This window comes from Tupaia chinensis, unplaced genomic scaffold (assembly GCF_000334495.1).
Source record: "Tupaia chinensis unplaced genomic scaffold, TupChi_1.0 Scaffold000154_1, whole genome shotgun sequence".
In the NCBI taxonomy this organism is placed as follows: Eukaryota; Metazoa; Chordata; class Mammalia; order Scandentia; family Tupaiidae; genus Tupaia; species Tupaia belangeri.
This window is the reverse complement of record NW_006159625.1, coordinates 3,214,642-3,231,792: the sequence shown is the minus strand read 5'-3', so window position 1 is coordinate 3,231,792 and position 17,151 is coordinate 3,214,642. Positions and strand designations below refer to the sequence as shown.

Here is a 17,151-nt window from a genome sequence, read left to right as displayed (position 1 = left end):
CCCCGCCCCGGCCGCGCAGCCGAGCGCAGCCGGCCCGGACAGCGGCCCCGAGGCCGGCGGCCTGCACGCGGGTGAGTGAGCCCGGCTCCTGCAGACCTCGCCCGCCCTGCTCCCCCGGGCGCCTGCAGGCCTGGCCACCGAGGGAGAAGCGCGAAGGGTGGAGGCGTCCAGGGCTGCCCGCAGCCCAGTGCCGTGAAGAATTGGGAGGGAGGGGGAGACAGAGAGGCAGAGACAGAGAGACAGAGACAGCACCTGCCCGCTGAGGGTGGACAGACCCAAACCCAGGGAGCCGGGTCAAGATCCCCTGACAGAGGCTGAGCTAATCCCGAGCTCTGGGGAAACCTAGCACTTCATTGCCTCGGCCAGCCACGCTCATTGGCCAAGGGACGATGGGGGAGGACAGCCCACCTCGCTGCACACCAGTCCCTCCGTCCACCCCATGCCCCTGATCCGCCCAGGGTCGCCTCTGCCCTGCAGCGGCCCTTCTCCCGCTCTGGCCACCTGGGTACACAGTGAATGACCTCATCTACTGGCCGCCTGGCCCCTCTTTAGAGAGACACGACACACCACTGGGATTGCCGGGGCGGAGTCTCCCTGGTCGCTCCCCGACTTCTCTCTGTTGGGAAAGAGCCCTCTCACCGCCCGCTGACTTAAAAAACGAGAATCCTCTTTCAGGGCAAAATGAATGCATGTCTGCCATCATCAGCCCGCACTTTGGCTTTCAAGCAGTTGTTTCAGAGTAAAGGACTTTTCTTTATGCCCCAGGGTGCCTCAGTGCTTAATCTGAGGCAGGGCATGAAAGTGGATTTGGACTGTAGATTAATCTCACCTAGGTCATTCTCTGTCCAGCAGACACCTGATAGAAGGGTATGCAAAGAACTTTCTGGTCCAGTCATAAATCAGGAGTTTTTAAAAAAGCAGATCCAACTCGTTATAGCGTGGACTTGTACACTGTGGCCACAGACTGACCTTCAGACATAAATAGGTGGTGACATTGAAAGGAAAGAAATCTCACCCCTTAGTACACAAGCGGTGTGAAAAGCCAGGTGAATATTTGGATAAAAAAGGTTTAATTGTTTCCTGATCCCTTTATGGTGTTGGTGTATATGGAAAATGACATCTAAAATATAAAATAAAGTTATTTGAAGCATAATGTATATTATATAAAGGAAGAAAAAAAGATGAGCCACTTTTAAAACAAATAATCCTAAATCCGCATCTAAATAAGAGCTGTCACTTTAGACTTGAGAATACGTCTCCCTGTCTTTTTTTTTTTTTTTTTTTCCTTAGGTTTTTGCCACAGGGCACTGCTCAGAGAGAGACGAGAGAGAGAGAGAGAGAGAGAGAGGGAAATTGAGAGAGACAGAGAGAGAAATCACTCTCTGGGGGGTGGAGAGATGGCCATGCCACAATCTCTTCTCCTCCATTCTGAGATTTCGGGCACACATGAACATGTACTCGGCATGATTCTCAAGCTGCCAGGGCTGGGACTCAAACCTGCGATCCACCATGTGGGAGTCCAGTGCTTTAACCACCATGCCACCTGCTGGCCCCAATCTCCCCAACTTTTTGAACCAAAGCTGGCTCCTTTTCCCCATAAACTTTGTGACTTGCTTTTTCTAAAGCAAGAGCTATTAGTGAAAGCTGTATAAGGTATAACATTGTATTTCTCTAAGATTTTTGATTCTCAGAGGCAATCATACGGTTATTTGGTGTTGTCTATATGTTCAGAGAGTTACCGAATGATGTGTTGTTTGAATTCAGAATCAGAAGGAGGATAAGACATGATCCTTCTAGGGGACCTGGTAAATGCAAAATGTAACAGTGTTTCCCAAAGACGCGTGGTATTTCTCAGCAGAGAGTCAAAGCCCAGAGCTGCGTGCCAAAGAAATAAGGTTAAAAAGATTTACCATGCAAAAGAACAAAGTAGAGCTTCAGAGAATGGTTGCCTTGGTGACCGGGAGTATTTGATGTTTGCATATATGTGTGTGCATGCTTATGGTATGAGGGAGTTACGATGGAATGGCTAAGTATGCACATATGTATTCAACATTTACCTATGATTACTGCCATCCTGACCCATACCCCCTCCATCGTGAGATCTGGTTTACTGCAACAGGTGGGTCCGTGGGCAAGCACATGCCACACATGGGGCTGCCCTGAAGACCTATGTCACTCCCAGGAGGTGCTCAGCTGCAGCCCCAGGGCAGTACCCCAAATTAGCAAGACTCTTAGGTGGGCAGCATCATTTCAATTCTCTAGGAATTTCCATCAACCTTGGGGCCAGGGACATTTCTAAAGATCAAGATTGAATCCAGGCTCCCTGGATACATTGGTATTGGCTAGGGACTTCAGAAGAGTGTTTTTGGTGCCTGTGGGTTTTCAGACCAGAACTGGTCATTTTTAGTCAGAGTGGGACATCTGAGAAAACGACAGCTCTCATGGGTTCCAGCCATTCTGGGAGATTAGCCAGAATTTTTTATTCTTTTCTTCCTCTCTGCTCCCCTGGCCTCCGCTGTCCGCTGCCAGTGCTTTACCCATGAATTCAAGCCCAGACTGCTGGGGACACCTAATGGCCCACAGTGTCTGTGTTGTGACAGGAAGCTCAATGCCACTTCTGGTTTACAGCAATCCTTTTCCAATAGTGGACAGATGGAAGAGTTGGACTTAGGAGGGTCTAGATTGTAACATTCACCAAAATAGCCTTATTGCTAGAATTCTAGAGCTCGAGAGGGTCTCTGGGGGTCATTTCTCCAAGGCAGATGGGCCTCTTGGTTGAATCGTCCCAGTCTGGACACTCCTTCAGTCATTTCACAGTGCTCGCCTCCCCTCACTTCCCTCAGCCCTCAAAAATTCTTTCTCTGTGGTCCCCTGGTCACTCTCTCTTAGTATCAAATTGAAGCCACTTTTTCTCCTGGCCACCTGGACCTCAGTACGTCAGAGGGCAGGGCATGGACCTAGGTCATCTTCACATCTCTGCTCAGCACAGTGTGGGCACATGTGAGACTCGAGGCCGAGGTTTCCTGAAGGCTTCCTGATCCCACTTAAATCACCGTAACCTAGATTCTCCTAAGGGCCTTGCTAATCCTGTGGATGCTCTTTAAAAAGCTCCCTCCCCTCTATCCACTCTATTGATTCACCTGGCTCAGTCCACAGATTCCATTTCTATGTAGCCCCCACCCCAGCCCCACCACCTCAATGGCATGAAAAGTCCCATTTAAGCATATCTACTTTTAAATCTCACTTCCATTTCTTTTAGCCTGTTACAGATCAAGGGTGTGCTACATGACAGGTGCTCAGTAATAGTTGTTGGATGAATTCTACTGGTGGCAGAGGTAAGGGAGGCATGGTTTCCTGCCAGTTCCACAAAGGAGAGACTTTCTTTTTTTAAATTTTTTTTTTTGAGAGGTTTTCACTACAGGGTGCGTGCACTCGCCAGACAGAGAGAGACAGAGAGACAGAAAGCAAGAAATCCCCCCGGGGGGATGGCCACACTGCAATCCCTTCTCCTCCATTCTCCTCTCGGGATCTTGGGCACGCACGCAGACGCACCCGGCGTGAGTTTTAAGCCACCGGGTCCTGGACGTGAACCGCAATTGACTACATGGGAGTCCAGCGACATAGCCATTACACTAACTGCTGGTCCCAGGAGAGACTTTCTTGCCTCTCCTCCTTGCTCAAAAAGTGATCCTGAGGGCCAGCAGTTGGCGTGGTGGTGATGACCAACACTGTGGTTTGAGTCCCACACCTGGCAGCTTGAAAAACATGCCAGGTGTGTGTGTGAGAGAGGTGAATAGAGGAGAAAAGATTGTGGCATGGCCATTCCCCCTAGGGTGATTTCTCACTTCCTCTCTTTCTCCCTATCTCTCTATCTCTCCACCGAGTGTGTGTCCTAAGGCAAAAAAAAAAAAAAAAAAGGGTTTAAAAAGCCTAAAGATCCCAAGTGATTGTGGGCCTCTGATTCCTGTTTTTGGAGATCATCTCCACTGGCCAGCAGAACTCAGTTAGGGTTTGTGTGTGTGTTTTTAAGGAATTATTTTATTTATTATTATTTAAAAATTTGACCAAAGAGAGAGAGATGGGGCAGTGGGTAGTGAGAAAGAAAGTGGCCAAGTCCAGGACTCCAAGCTCAGTAGGCCATGTGGGAGTCCTGTGCCTTAACCACCCCGCCACCTGCTGTCTCTTCAATTAGGTTTTTAGAACTGGCCATTATGTAGGCTAGGATTTAAGACCTGGGGAAAGCCACAGTATCTGATATCTGTTGCTGCTCTGTGTGACAGAAGTCTTTGCCTATCACAGAAGGAAATTAAATTGGTCTGGCATGATTTAATCTTCATCAAATCAGTTTGCTGCATTGATTTTCACTTCTGTTGTCTGATGGGGGTCTCTAAGGAGAAAGGGAGTCTCTGGGGTTGCCACCACCCAGCCTCGCTCAGCCATTATGTACATGAATAATCTTCTAGTTTCACCTTGATTTAATCACGAGCCCCTTAAACACCCCCTTTTGGACTGTTACATTTTTTCTTAATTTCTTTAGAGAATAAAACACTAAAGTACTTCCATTTTATAGTTTTAAATTGCTATAATAATTGCTTCATGGAAGTTTGCAGAATTAGAGAAATAGCATGATAATTTATCTAAATAAATCAGAAGCTAGTGAAATAAAATGAAGAGCACTTAATATTACCATTAACTAACATTTACTGATGACCTACCCAGGGCTCAGCCTTATACCCAGCTCTTGGTATAAATAGTATCCTTTGATCCTCACGGCCAGAATCAGGTAGGAGATATCACTGTCCTCCTTTTACAAGCAAGAGAACGAGGCTTAGAGTGTGCAAGTATCTTTCCCCAGAGCAGAGCTGGAGTCCAACCCATCTGATTCCGAAGTCTGCACTCTTTTTATTTTAAAAATTTTACCAGAGTGCATGTGCACTTGCTTGAAAAAAATAGGGAGGGAGGGAGAGAGAGAAAGAGAGGGAGAGAGAGAGAGAGAGAAAGAGAGAGAGAGAGAGAGAGATAGACAGGGAGAGAAGCACCCCAGGGGGATGTCCATGCTACAATGCCTTCTCTCCCATTACCCCCTCCTTTTGAGGTTTTGGGCATATGTACATATGTGCCCAGCATGTTTCTCAAGCTTTCGAGCCTGGGATTCAAACTATGCAGTTTGCTATGCAAAATCCAATGCCTTAACCATTATGCCACCAGTTGGTCTCAAAGCCTGCACTCCTAAAAACTGCCTTCCTTATTAAGGGGAATTAGCTATAGAATTCTTCTTTTTCTTTGGAGAGGTTTTTGCCATAGGGCACGTGCGCTCACCACAAAGACAGAGAGAGACAGAGAGACAGAAAGCGAGAAATCACCCCCCAGGGGGGATGGCCATGCCACAGTTCCTTCTCCTCCATTCTCTCGGGATCTGGGGCACGCACATTCATGTGCCCAGCGTGAGTTTAAGCCACTGGGTCTGGGACTCAAACCACGGTCAACTACATGGGAGTCCAGTAACATAGCCATTATGCCAACTGCTGGTCCCAGCTATAGAATTCTTGATTTTATAGTTTATGATGGGATTGAAAGTTTAGTCTACTCTTTCAATATTCTAGTATGACCTCAGTAAGTTTTCTTCTGCAACATCCCTGAGGACGGAATATCTCTTCCTTAGAGAAGGAGGCCTTCCTGGCCCCTTACGGGGCAACTTCCTCCATGAGAAAATGTTCTTCTTTTAAAAAATATTTACTTATTTATCTATTTATTTGTTGTGATTTTCAAGTTGACAGGTCCAAGACTCGAACCATGGTCTGCCTTGTGGGAGTTCAGTGCCTTAACCACTACACCACCTGATGGCCCCTGAGAAACTCTTCTTACTTCCTTATAATTTCTACCCAGTGAGCTCCAGACCATGTGATGAAGTCTTGCACTGATCATGCTTTCAAATGTGCAAGATGGCTGTCATATCTCCTCTTACCATTGACCCTCCAGACCAAACACACATGCCTCCGTTGATTTTGTACACCTCAGACACACCATTTGGTTCGTGAAGTCCCTCTAGATAGGAAGGACCTCTAGTTACCTCCAACCTGCTGATGTCAGAGAATAGCGCAGACCACGAGGTGTATTGATACAGCCATTGAACAAAGGTCCCAGTGCAGGTAAAATTAGGTTAAGAGTTGCTTATTTTCCCACTCTTGTCATTGCTATATTACCTGGGTACTCGCCTTGTGATAAGCTGAAACTCTTCTGTCTTTCTAATCACATCTAAGTTCTATGCCATCAGGGCCATTGTCTATATTCTCTCTGCTCTGTACCCAGTACCTGAAACCATGACTGGCATGTAGGTGGCACTCGGAACATATTTATTCAATGAATGAACCTCTCCATCGGTCCTACTTTAGTACTATTGATTTCAGTGACCCAAGTTTGGAATATTTGCTTTTATTCCTGTTAAATTTCATCTTGTTGGTTTCAGTTTGTATACATTTGCTGACCTCGATTCATTTTGATCGGGCTATGAAGACGATATTCTAGGTCTTTGTTTTCCTTGTTGACAGACTAAACGTTAAAGACACAGATTTGCTCTTTCGTTCATTTAATAAGCATTTGACAAAAAGATGTGTAGAGTATGACCCTTGGCCTCAAGAAAATAATATAAAGGAGACAGCCATAAAAGTGGACATACCTCAGGGCAGTGTGGTCCATACTAGAACAGCACGAAGGAAAAGAACTCCTCCAGTAAGTGGTTCTCAGCACTAAGTGGCTCGTTAGTGCACTGAGTGGTTCCTTCTGCCAGGGGCCGGTTCAGTGTATATGCAGACCTCTGCAGGAGCCCAGGGGAGGAGCAGGGCTTTTCCTACAGGCCCTCCCAGCCCTGCTGTCCTGCTCCTTCCCTCAGAGCTCCAACAGCTCTGTGAGCCCACCTGGGGGGTGGGGGGGATGTTCCTGATGGATCAATCGCCTTCATCTCATCCCAGCTCCCTCCAAATACCTGTTACTGCTTTTGATGACACTTTTTAAAGTTTTAATGAATTAATTAATTTCTTCCATGAGCAAGAGTGACAGAGAAGGAGAGAGAGAGAGACTGCACTCTCAACAGGGTGTTGACATCACGATCTGCCCCTGGCCCCCAGCCTCAACCAGCCCGAGATCATGAGCACATGTGTTCCTGGCATACTTGGGCAGGTCTCCAGACATGAACCTGGGACCTTCCCGTGTGTGTGTATGTGTGTAATTTAAATTTTCCCAGAGGATGTGTGTGCTTACTGGAGAGAGAGAGAGAAGCTCCCATGAGAAGTGGTGATACTGAAATCCTTTGTCCCCCATTTCTTCCTCCTTTGGGATGTTGGGTACACACACACACACACGCGCATGTGCATACACACACACACACACACACACCATGTTTCTAAGCTGTTGAATCCAAGACTCAAAATGCACCATCGGCAAATAGGATCTAGCCGCCTTAACCACCAAGCCACAGTGTGGTCCTGGCCCTGATATTTTAAAATAATAATAAACTAATAATTATTAACTAATATTTTGCCTTTCAAGGATGACTATTATGACTACTAAGTTAGGTAAGGGGTCTTTTTACTCACTATTGATTCCCTGGGCCTGGTTATAGCAAGATCTCAAGTGGTCTCTCTTGAGAGAATAAATCTCGTAGAATTTCTGTTTCTGTTTCTTCCTGTAAGCCTGGAGATGATATTCTCTCTCCTCAGCTCCATCTGCTGATGCTTTTTTGGTCTTTGTCTACCTGATTGTTGCATAGTAAGAAAACATCTCCACCTTCTTCATGCCTCTTTTGCCAAACAGAAGCCTCTTCATCATAAAGGTTGTTTTGCAAACATCATGACCAGAAGCAGGTGGCAAAAAATGTAGGCAGTTTATAAAGGCATAGAAAAATATCATGTTCTCATGGCCCTTGTCTCCTGGGCAGAGTATCATGTCCTGTCACCAGCCCTCAAAGCAATGTTTAAAAACAATTATGTAATTTTATTTATCATTATTATTTAATTCACCAGACAGAGACAGAGAGAGAGGAAAAATAAGAAAGCAACCTACCAGGTTTGGGACTTGTGTGGTCAGCCATGTGGGAGTCCAGTGCCTTAACCATCATGCCCCCTGCTGGTGCCTCTTGATGAATTTTGAGTGCTCAGTGATGGCACTGGCCACTGTATTGCTTGTTCATGCCTGTGGCTCTCCAGCCAGCCTGTGAGCTCTTTCGGGATGGGGATCCCAGCACTGATGTTTACATGCCTGGCATCTACCATGTGACTATTGAATGTAAAGATGAATAAATAGCTATATGAATGATCTGGCTATGTAAACGAAGCTTTGTCTGTCTGTTTTGCAACCTTTCCTGAGTCTTCTTTTAGATGTCTTTGTCTTAGACCTCAGTTCATTGGACCTTGTCCTTGTTGGACAATAAAGAAAAGAATTGTGTCTCTATCGAGAGGTGAGTTGAAAGTTTCTTCACTGTTTGGTGTAGTAGCATCCCAAGTGCACTCCAAAATCACACCTTTACTCTTTGGTCCTGATATTTTTAGGCCTCAGCGGGAAGAAGCTAGTCCCCTGTCAGTTAGTGAGGGGTCTTTTCTTGGGTTATTCTGCATTCTGCAATCTCTTAGGCATGGACCCCTTAAGATCCTGTCTTCACCCAAGAATGTTACACCTGTAACCCACAGGACCTTTCTGATGAGGCTGTTTGGCCCTCAGTAGATTCTGGGTGTCTGACCTGTTGTTCTTGGTGCCCGGCCATTTGTCCTAGGCCACAGAGTGGTTGACATGTGAATATTTTCTCAAAAATATATAAAACCATACTGTCTCTGTTGTTAGAGAGCCTCTAGCCACTCTCAGCAGCTCATCTGAAGTCTGCTATAGTATCCTCTCCCTGTCAGGACTATTTCAGAGGTCCTCTGGCAGGTCTGAATGCCACCAGTGTCCCCATCTGTGGAGCAGACTTGATGGGTATATCCTGAGCCCAAATTAGGGTCCAGTAACCTTCTAGCCTAGCTAGTAGGAGCCCTTATTTCCTCACATGCTCCCCTCCCACTCCCAGACATCTCCTTTTCTCTAGAGAAAAAGCTCCTTTAGAAATCGTTATGGGCTGAGGACTCACCGGTGGTATGGACGGTAAGGCACTGGATCCCATATGACTCGTTGTGCAGTCTGAGTTCCAGACTGGGTGCACGTGTGTCCAAAAGGAGACTACAGAAGAGATTATGGCATGACCATCCTCCCAGAGGGTAATTTCTCACTCCCTGCCCTGGCTCTCTTTCTCTGGTGAATGCATAGCAACTACAAAACAACCAAAAAAAAAAAGAAGAAGAAGCAGAAGAAAAAGAAAAAAATAAGAAATTGTTATGGGCTGAATTGTGCCCCTCCAAATTCAAAGGTAGGAGTCCTAACCCCCAGGACATCAGAATGGGATCTCGTTGGGAGAGACATGGCCTTCTTGATGTAGTCAAGTTAAAATGAAGTCATTAGGTGGATCTTTATCCAGATGACTGGTGTCATTATGAACAGGAAATGTGGACAGAAACCGACAAGTATGAGATATTTCCACATGAAGATGAATGCAGAGACCAGGGTAATATTCCTACAGGCCAAGGAACACCAGAGATCACAGCAAACCACCAGAAGCTACAGAGGCCTGGGCAGATCCTCTCTCAGGGCCTCCAGAAGGAAACGCCCTGCCGACACCCTGCTCTTGGACTTCCAGCCTGCAGAACTGGGAGCCCGTACATTTCTATTGTTCAAGCTGCCCAGTGTGTGGCACTTCCTTACAGTAACCCTAGCCAACTAATGTAAATGTGCTTATGGCCTCACACACTGATCATCTGGAAATAATTAGAGTGGATTTCCACGGTTACTTCCTCATACTTTCTTCTGAGAGTGGGCCTATTTCCTTGCCATTTAGATTCAAATGGTATTTATTGAACATCCACTATATGTGAAAAATTTTCTTTTGGGTATTAGTTCACATACGTCTCCAAAATAACTATTGTTTTCGCCATTTGACAGATGAGGAAACTGAGGTTCCGTGAGATTAAGAGACTGAGCAAGGTCATTCAGCTAGGAAGCGGAAAAGCCTGGCTCAGAATTTAGGTCTCTTGTTTCTAAATCCAGGGCAGTGTCCACAGGACTGTAACTGCTCAACATGCATTTAGTACCCTCCTCCACCCCATCTGCTTTAGGCTTTTCTGGAGTGGGAGCCTCCTGCTGGTGTTGACAAGGCTAGGTCCTGCAGCTCTGTGGTGCTCTGCGCCTCCTCCCTGTGCTGAGTGCCCCATGCCCATCTCCGCAGAGCAGGCCGCAGGGGTGCTCTGAGAATCTCCTGCATCCTCATCACCTGATGGACCCATCAAAGACGAATGGTCTTTGGTCAGAAAATTTATTTTTCTGGTTTCAAAGGCAATGCGTGTTCCTTATAAAAAAAGAAGAGAGAAAGTATGGGGAAAGCACACAGAACACACTGCCTCTGTCAGCATTTAGGTTTCATCCTTGAGGTCCTGTACCCAGCTATAGACAGTGCATGTCACGTCTTACTGGGGGCAATGCTTAAAGTTCACGGGCTGTGAGGGACTGGATAGCAGCACAGAAGTGCAGACATGAGGTTTTGTGAGGCTGACACACATGGGAAGGTGGCCGGTTGTGTTGGGAGACCTCTCTGAGTACAGCGGGCACGTGTGTGCCCATGATCCACGCTGGCAAAGCTAAAGCTGGGGGTGGATCACGATGTCAAGACCTTGTGGGGCTGAGGTCCCTCTTGTCTGTCTGACTGTCTCTCTCTCTCTGTTACACACATAGAACAAACAAATAAATAGATAAACTTTTAAAAATGCTATGAAAGTTTCATGGAGTATGGGGAAATTTTCTCAAATTGCTTGGCAGTTCCAAGATTGAGAAAAATGTATTTTGTTTGTCTTTGTGTTTAGGAAAATATTTAGAGGCAGTGGGAACCAAAATCTAGGTTGGTAGAAGAAGCACGGGGAAAGGCCATGAATAAGTGGCCTTTTAATTGAGCAAATGCAGTTCAGTACAGGCAAATCACATGCTGGGTAAATGCGTATTGGGAGTCCACTACACGCAGTACCTCCATGGCCCCCTCTAACCACCCCCCCACCATTGGCTCACACTGCTTCATATTCTACCCAGCTGTTTTCTGGGATTTACTGTCTCTTTATGGATATGGAAACACCACCTCTGTGTATGTGAGTGTGTGTGCATAAGAGAGAGAGAAGGAACCAATGCACTGGGAGTCGCAAATGTCCAGAGGGCAGGCAGGTTGGCTTCTCAGGGTTCTGACCAGTCTATTCTGCTTATTTCCAGCTCTGGATCTGTGCCTCATGGGGTAGGCATGGAGTGTTTGCCTGTGTCTTGCCATGTGCCTCTGTGTAATAAAGATAAGTCAGAGCCTGGGTCAGTTTTTCTTTTATCTTTCTTTTGGAGAGGTTTTTTTGTTTTGTTTTGTTTTGTTTTCTCATGCATGTGTATGTGTCTGTGTGTTTTGCTATAGGGTGCATGCACTTGCTAGAAAGACAGAAAATAAAGGGACCAGCAGTTAGCGTAATGGCTGTCGCTGGACTCCCATGTAGTCGACCGCGGTCCGCGTCCCAGACCCGATGGCTTAAAACTCACGCTGGGCGCGTGTGCGCGCGTGCCCAAGATCCCGAGAGGAGAATGGAGGAGAAGGGACTGCGGCGTGGCCATCCCCCCTGGGGGGTGATTTCTCGCTTTCTGTCTTTCTGTCTCTCTCTGTCTGTCTGGCAAGCGCACACGCCCTATAGCAAAAACCTCGCAAAAAAAAAAAAAAAAAAAAAAAAACAAAAAAAAAAAAAAAAAAACACCCCCCTAAAAAAAAAAAAAAAGAAAGAAAATAAGAAATCACCCCCTGAAGGAGATAGCCATGCCACAATCCCTTCTCCATTCTCCTCTCGGCATCTTGGGCATGCACGCACATGCGCCTGGTGTGAATTTAAGCCACCGGGTCCAGAACTTGAACTGTGGTCGACTACTCGAAGTCCAGCAACATAGCCATTATGCCAATTGCTGGTCCCAGGGATCAGTTTTTCTTAATCCAGCTCTCTCTGCATTGCTAATAGTGCCAGTGTCTCCACAGTTCTGGGATTAGGTTGCTCGTTAGTCTTCATTGGTGATCTTGTGAGTCTTGGTCTTCTTCTACATCTTCACAGGCGTTTTAGTGGGCAAGTTGAGTCAGTGGCTGCTAGCCAGATGGCCTTTGCCTAGAAATCCAACCCAGAGTCTCTTGACCTTCTTCTGCAAGTCACTGCCTTGTGCTTTGGTTACAGCCACATGCACAGGACCACACAGTCAGGTCTGGCCTGTGTGCAACTCGTGCACTTCCTTCCCCACTCATGAGCCAGGTTTCACGTAATCATGACCTCCAGAACCTGCAGCTCAACTTGCTCTCTTCACCCAACGCTTTCCTTGTAACTTGCTTGGAGATAGTGCAGTTGAGTGGCTGAAGAATTTGACTCTACCAACAGATATATATCAGCTGTATGACTTAGCAAGTTTCCTAGCCTTTCTGGGTTTCAGTTTGCTCATTGCAGGATGGAATCCTTGAAGAATCAATGCATTCACCAGTATGGGCTCAGTGTTTCTGTACTGCCCACTCATCACCGGGACCCCCCTCACTTCTTCAAGCTTGCACTGGGCTTGTCATGCCAGTGTCAGGCCTTGGGTCACCTTCCCCTCTGCTCCTCTCATTCCCATTTCTGAGCTGTCCTGAGTGCTGGTGATTGCACCCGGCAGGAGTTCACGCTCTAGAACCTCAGTGGTCTCACCATCCCGTGACAATTCTGCTAATTCCTAACTAATACACTGTGACAGTCTCCACATCGTAGCCCCGAGTGCTGTCCTAGTCTGTCCTTCTGAATACCAAAAAAAGCAAAGACCGGCTGTGAATTCTCCTGTCTCTCCTAGTACCGCACCATATGTCTTTGCCACCTCGGAGTTTTAAAAACATCTTCAGTCGGCCTTCCCTCTCATCTTCCTGTTTGGACTCTGAGTGCACTGACGAGGCTGTTTCTTGCAGTAACCACGTGCGAGGATGTCACAGGCAGCTCTGTTTGCTTGAAGGCCCACCCCAAGCCTAAGCCACCATTATCCTTCTCTGGGACCTCTGCAAGAGCTGTTTCCATTCTCGCCCCTGATGGCTTATTCTTCGTCACAGAGACAGCAACCTTTAAACACATATACCAGGTTCTATCACACTCTAGTTTATTCTCTCTGATAGCTCCCCATTGTACCATAGGTAGAATAAAACTCCAGTCCCTTTCTTGGGCGTCCCACGTGACTAGGTCCCTGGTGTTTTGCCATGTGGTTTACCTTGTTCTCTTTTTCACTCAGAGTGTTGCAGTCACACTGGACTCCTCTCCACTCTCGGAATACACCGTGCCCTTTCCTGTCCTGAGGCCTCTGCACTTGCTGGAATGTGCTCCCTGCGCCCTCAGCAGCCCCAGTTACACAGTTAAAGCGATCCATGTTTTCAGTGTTCAGAGGAAGAGTCGCATAGCGTTGGGGGAATATTACACAGAGACTGGCGTGAACTCATCCTTCAGCTCTTTGGCAATTCTAAGAGGAGTTAACTCCTTAGTTAGGAATTCAGTTCTGATCTCACCTCCTTGGAGACATCAGCCTTCTCCAGGGCTGGCTGTTGATTTCCTTCCTGACCCCACAATCTTGTTCACTTATTGTTTGTTTCTTAACGCCCTCACGCAAGAGGTCAAGGCCTGACTGACTTGCTGTTGCAGCCCAAGTGCTCAGCCCGGCGCCTGGTACAGATCAGGCACTCGGCGTGTTCGAGGTTGGAGGGAACTCGCCTCACCTTTTGTACCACTTAGGGACTGTGTCTGGCTGCTCGAGCAGAAACCAGCTCATAGGACTTAGCAGGTAGAGGGCTTACGCCAGGTGCCTGGAGGCTCAAGGATGCTGCCAAGGACCCGGGTTGCTTTGCCATCCTTAGTGTGGCTTTCACCCTCCTGCGCTCCAGATGCTGGGCTGTCTTATTGCAGTTAGGAAGGGGAGGGGCAGAAAGGAGCATCCCCCCCGAGCACATTCCTTCTCTGTAAAATAAAAGCTTTCTCAGAATCCAGTAAGCTCTGTTTGGGTTTATTATTTATTTAGATTTTTGTTATGGGACATGTGTGCTTGCCAGAGAGAGACGGACAGAGAGAGGGAAAGTGAGAAAATACTTCGCAGGGGGAATGGCCATTCTGCAATCCCTTCTCTATTCTTATTGGGATTTTGGGCATGTGCACACACATGTGCCTAGTTTGAGTCTCAAGCCACTGGATCTGGTACTTGAACTGTGGTCAGCCATTTGGGAGGGTAGCCCCTTAACCACCCCACCACCTGCTGGCCCCGCTTGGATCTTACTGGTCAGAACCAGATGAGAGGGATGTCCCTGGCTGCCAGAGAGCCAAGAGAATCAAGACTTTCCTCTAGGTACATGCCACCTAAAAGGATCAGGGTCCTTTTGGCAAAAGAACAGATACTGGGTCCACTGCCAGCAGGGTGATTGTATCTTTCATCCTAAGGCTGTGGCTGGAGAGGCGAGATTAGCAGGAGTGAGGGGAAGGAGAAAAAGAAGGGAGGGGAAGAGGGTGCGGTCTGCCAGAAGCCCAGGTGTAGGATTGCTAGTATTAAGATGTCGCTATAGTAAGAATGGTGACAGTAATAGCAGGGCTGGTTGGTGGTGAAGCAGTACAATGCAAGTCTCTGCCAGGTCGACCCAAATGGGAAGGCCCCAGATTCTCATCCAGAGACTTCCCTGAGCACGTCGGCAAGTATGTGCCCGTGATCCTGGCCAGGCTAAAGCTGGGAGTGGATTGCAACATTAAGACACCTTTGTGAGGGGCCAGCAGGTGGTATGGCGGTTAAGGTGCTAGACTTCCACATGACTGTCTATATTTGAGTCCTGGGCCTGGTGGCTTGAAAATCCGGCTGAGCGCATGTGCATGATGCCCAAAATCCAGAGGGGAGAATGGATTGTGGTGTGGCCATTCCCCCCTAGGAATTGATTTCTCGCTTTTCCTCTCTCTACCTCTCTTCAGTGATCACTTGCACTCTATGGCAAAAACCTAAAAAAGACAAAAAAAAAAAAAAAACACCTTTATAAGGTGCTTCTCTATCTCTCTGTCTCTCTTGGTCATGGAAGAAATAAACTTTTAAAAATGAAGTTAAATTCAAAAATTAAAGGAATGAGTTTTAAAAAATAGTAATAATGTTTTGAGTTTAATTTAATTTAATTTAGTAATAGAGTCCATATGCTCACCGGAGACACAGAGAGAGGGAAAGTGAGAAATCACTTCTCAGGGAGGATGGCCATGCCAAAACCCCTTCTCCTCCATTTTCCTCTTGGGATTTGGGACATGTATCTACAAGCACCCAGCATGTTTTTCAAGTTGCTGGGTCCAGGACTCAAACTATGTACTTGGTCCTGTGGGATCCAGCCACCTCACCTACCACACAACCTGGCTAGCCCAGTAATAATGTTTTTAGTATTTTCATGTATCAAGTGAATTCAGTTTATTGGAAAAGCGACATGTGCTATATTGAAATAATTTTTTAAATACTGCAACTATTCTCTCAACTTAAAACTTTTAGAATTGTCTTTTGACATTGGTTTCTGTGCTGTGTATGTGCATTGCCCAGAGTAGACCTTCCCTTATGTTCTACTTCATTTTCCTGCAAGGTTAACTCCAGCCAGAGATTGATGTGCCTGCTGATATTCCATGGCACCGATTTCCAATTACTGGGGACACTGGGCAGGTTTGCTGCGCAGGGTTGAGCTGATTTTCAGGCTGGGGGCATTGGACAGAGAAGCAGCAGACAGCCAACCAGCAAATTGAAAAAGTTGACAATGTTTACTGTGGAATTCAGAAAAATGACCCCGTTGCTGTCTCTAGGGCTGGTGGGCTTTAGGGCAGAAGGAAACTATAGGAAATAGCACGGCTGTTTGGGGAACCCGTCACCATAACAACAGGGCATTGCCGCAGTTGCAGTGGAACCAGAGATCGCCTGCATGCCCTTCACAAGGGATGGATTCAAGTTTAAGTACCGCAGTAAACAACAGGCACGTTTGAAACCGAGCCCTCATTAAATTACTACCTCCGAGAATCGCTTCTCGTGGGCAGCCTTCAGAGCAGCCAAGCTCAGACTTGCTGAGTGTGGTTTCCATGTACTGGGAGCCACGCCTGTTTCAGGACGTGAATACTTACTAACTCTTTTAGCTCCATTTTACTGACAGGGGGTTGGGGAGGTGAGATGACCTGAGTGTCCACAGGTTGTAAATGGCAGAGTGGGGTTTGGAACCCGGGTCCGTCTCATTCTGAGCCTGTGGTTTTTCCTCTATGGCAGTCCTTTAGGAGATGGTGAGTCCTGATCCTGCCTGCCTTTCCTTCACCTCACATTTGCAACAGCTTGTAGACTGGTCTGCTATCCGCAGCCACTCCGTTCCGGTCCCTTTCACATTACAGCCGAGTGAATATTCCTGACGTATAGCTGGGATCATCATGGGGTTATCCTCCAGCTCGAAACCTTCCACGATTTCCCACTGCCTACCGAATGCAAGTGCCTCAGCCTGGGGTTTAGGGCTTTCTGTCCAGTCCCATGTTCTGCTAGTTCTCTGTGTGTTCTCACCCAAAGGTGCTGCCTTTAGCTGGGAGGCCTCATTCCACTGTCCCTCCTCCCCCTCAAGCCCTACTTGTCTTTGCTATCATACTGTGTACCCTACAAACAGAGCAGGGGGACATACTCTGAGATGGACTTTCACTGGGTAGGGCTCTAAGAAACACCACCTGCCAGGGCTGAGGGCGCTGATGTGGCAGAGGGAGAAGTTGCATGGCTGTTGCCACGGGGTCCTCGTGGATTCCCTGGGGAGCTCCGGAGCTTGTTTGGCTTTTGAGCAATTGAGATGAGAGTGCTGGGCCTAGTCACTGGCCCTGTCGGCTTTGGATGCAGGCTGCTCCCCGCAGCTGTGGTGAACCATTTCCTTCCACAGCGAGCAATTCCCAGAGAGGCGCTCAGCTGTGAGCCTGCAGTCGCCAACCCTCCCAGCAGCTGGAGTAGCTGGGGCCACAGTTCTGTAGGGAGATCCGATGGGCCGCCATAGCGACCTCTACAGGC

At 47.4% G+C, this 17,151-nt stretch overlaps 1 protein-coding gene across 1 annotated transcript in view; it reads left to right on the top strand.

The window, feature by feature from the left end:
- Nucleotide 1: 1 nt before the first annotated feature.
- The window catches only part of BAALC (BAALC binder of MAP3K1 and KLF4), a gene marked incomplete at its 5' end in the record, with an annotated part of 90,939 nt that continues 73,789 nt past the window's right edge, over nt 2-17,151 (top strand). Inside the window, one exon of the mRNA XM_006145588.1 lies at nt 2-71. Within this exon, the coding sequence (XP_006145650.1) occupies nt 2-71 (70 nt within the window). The remainder of the gene's footprint in view (nt 72-17,151) is intronic.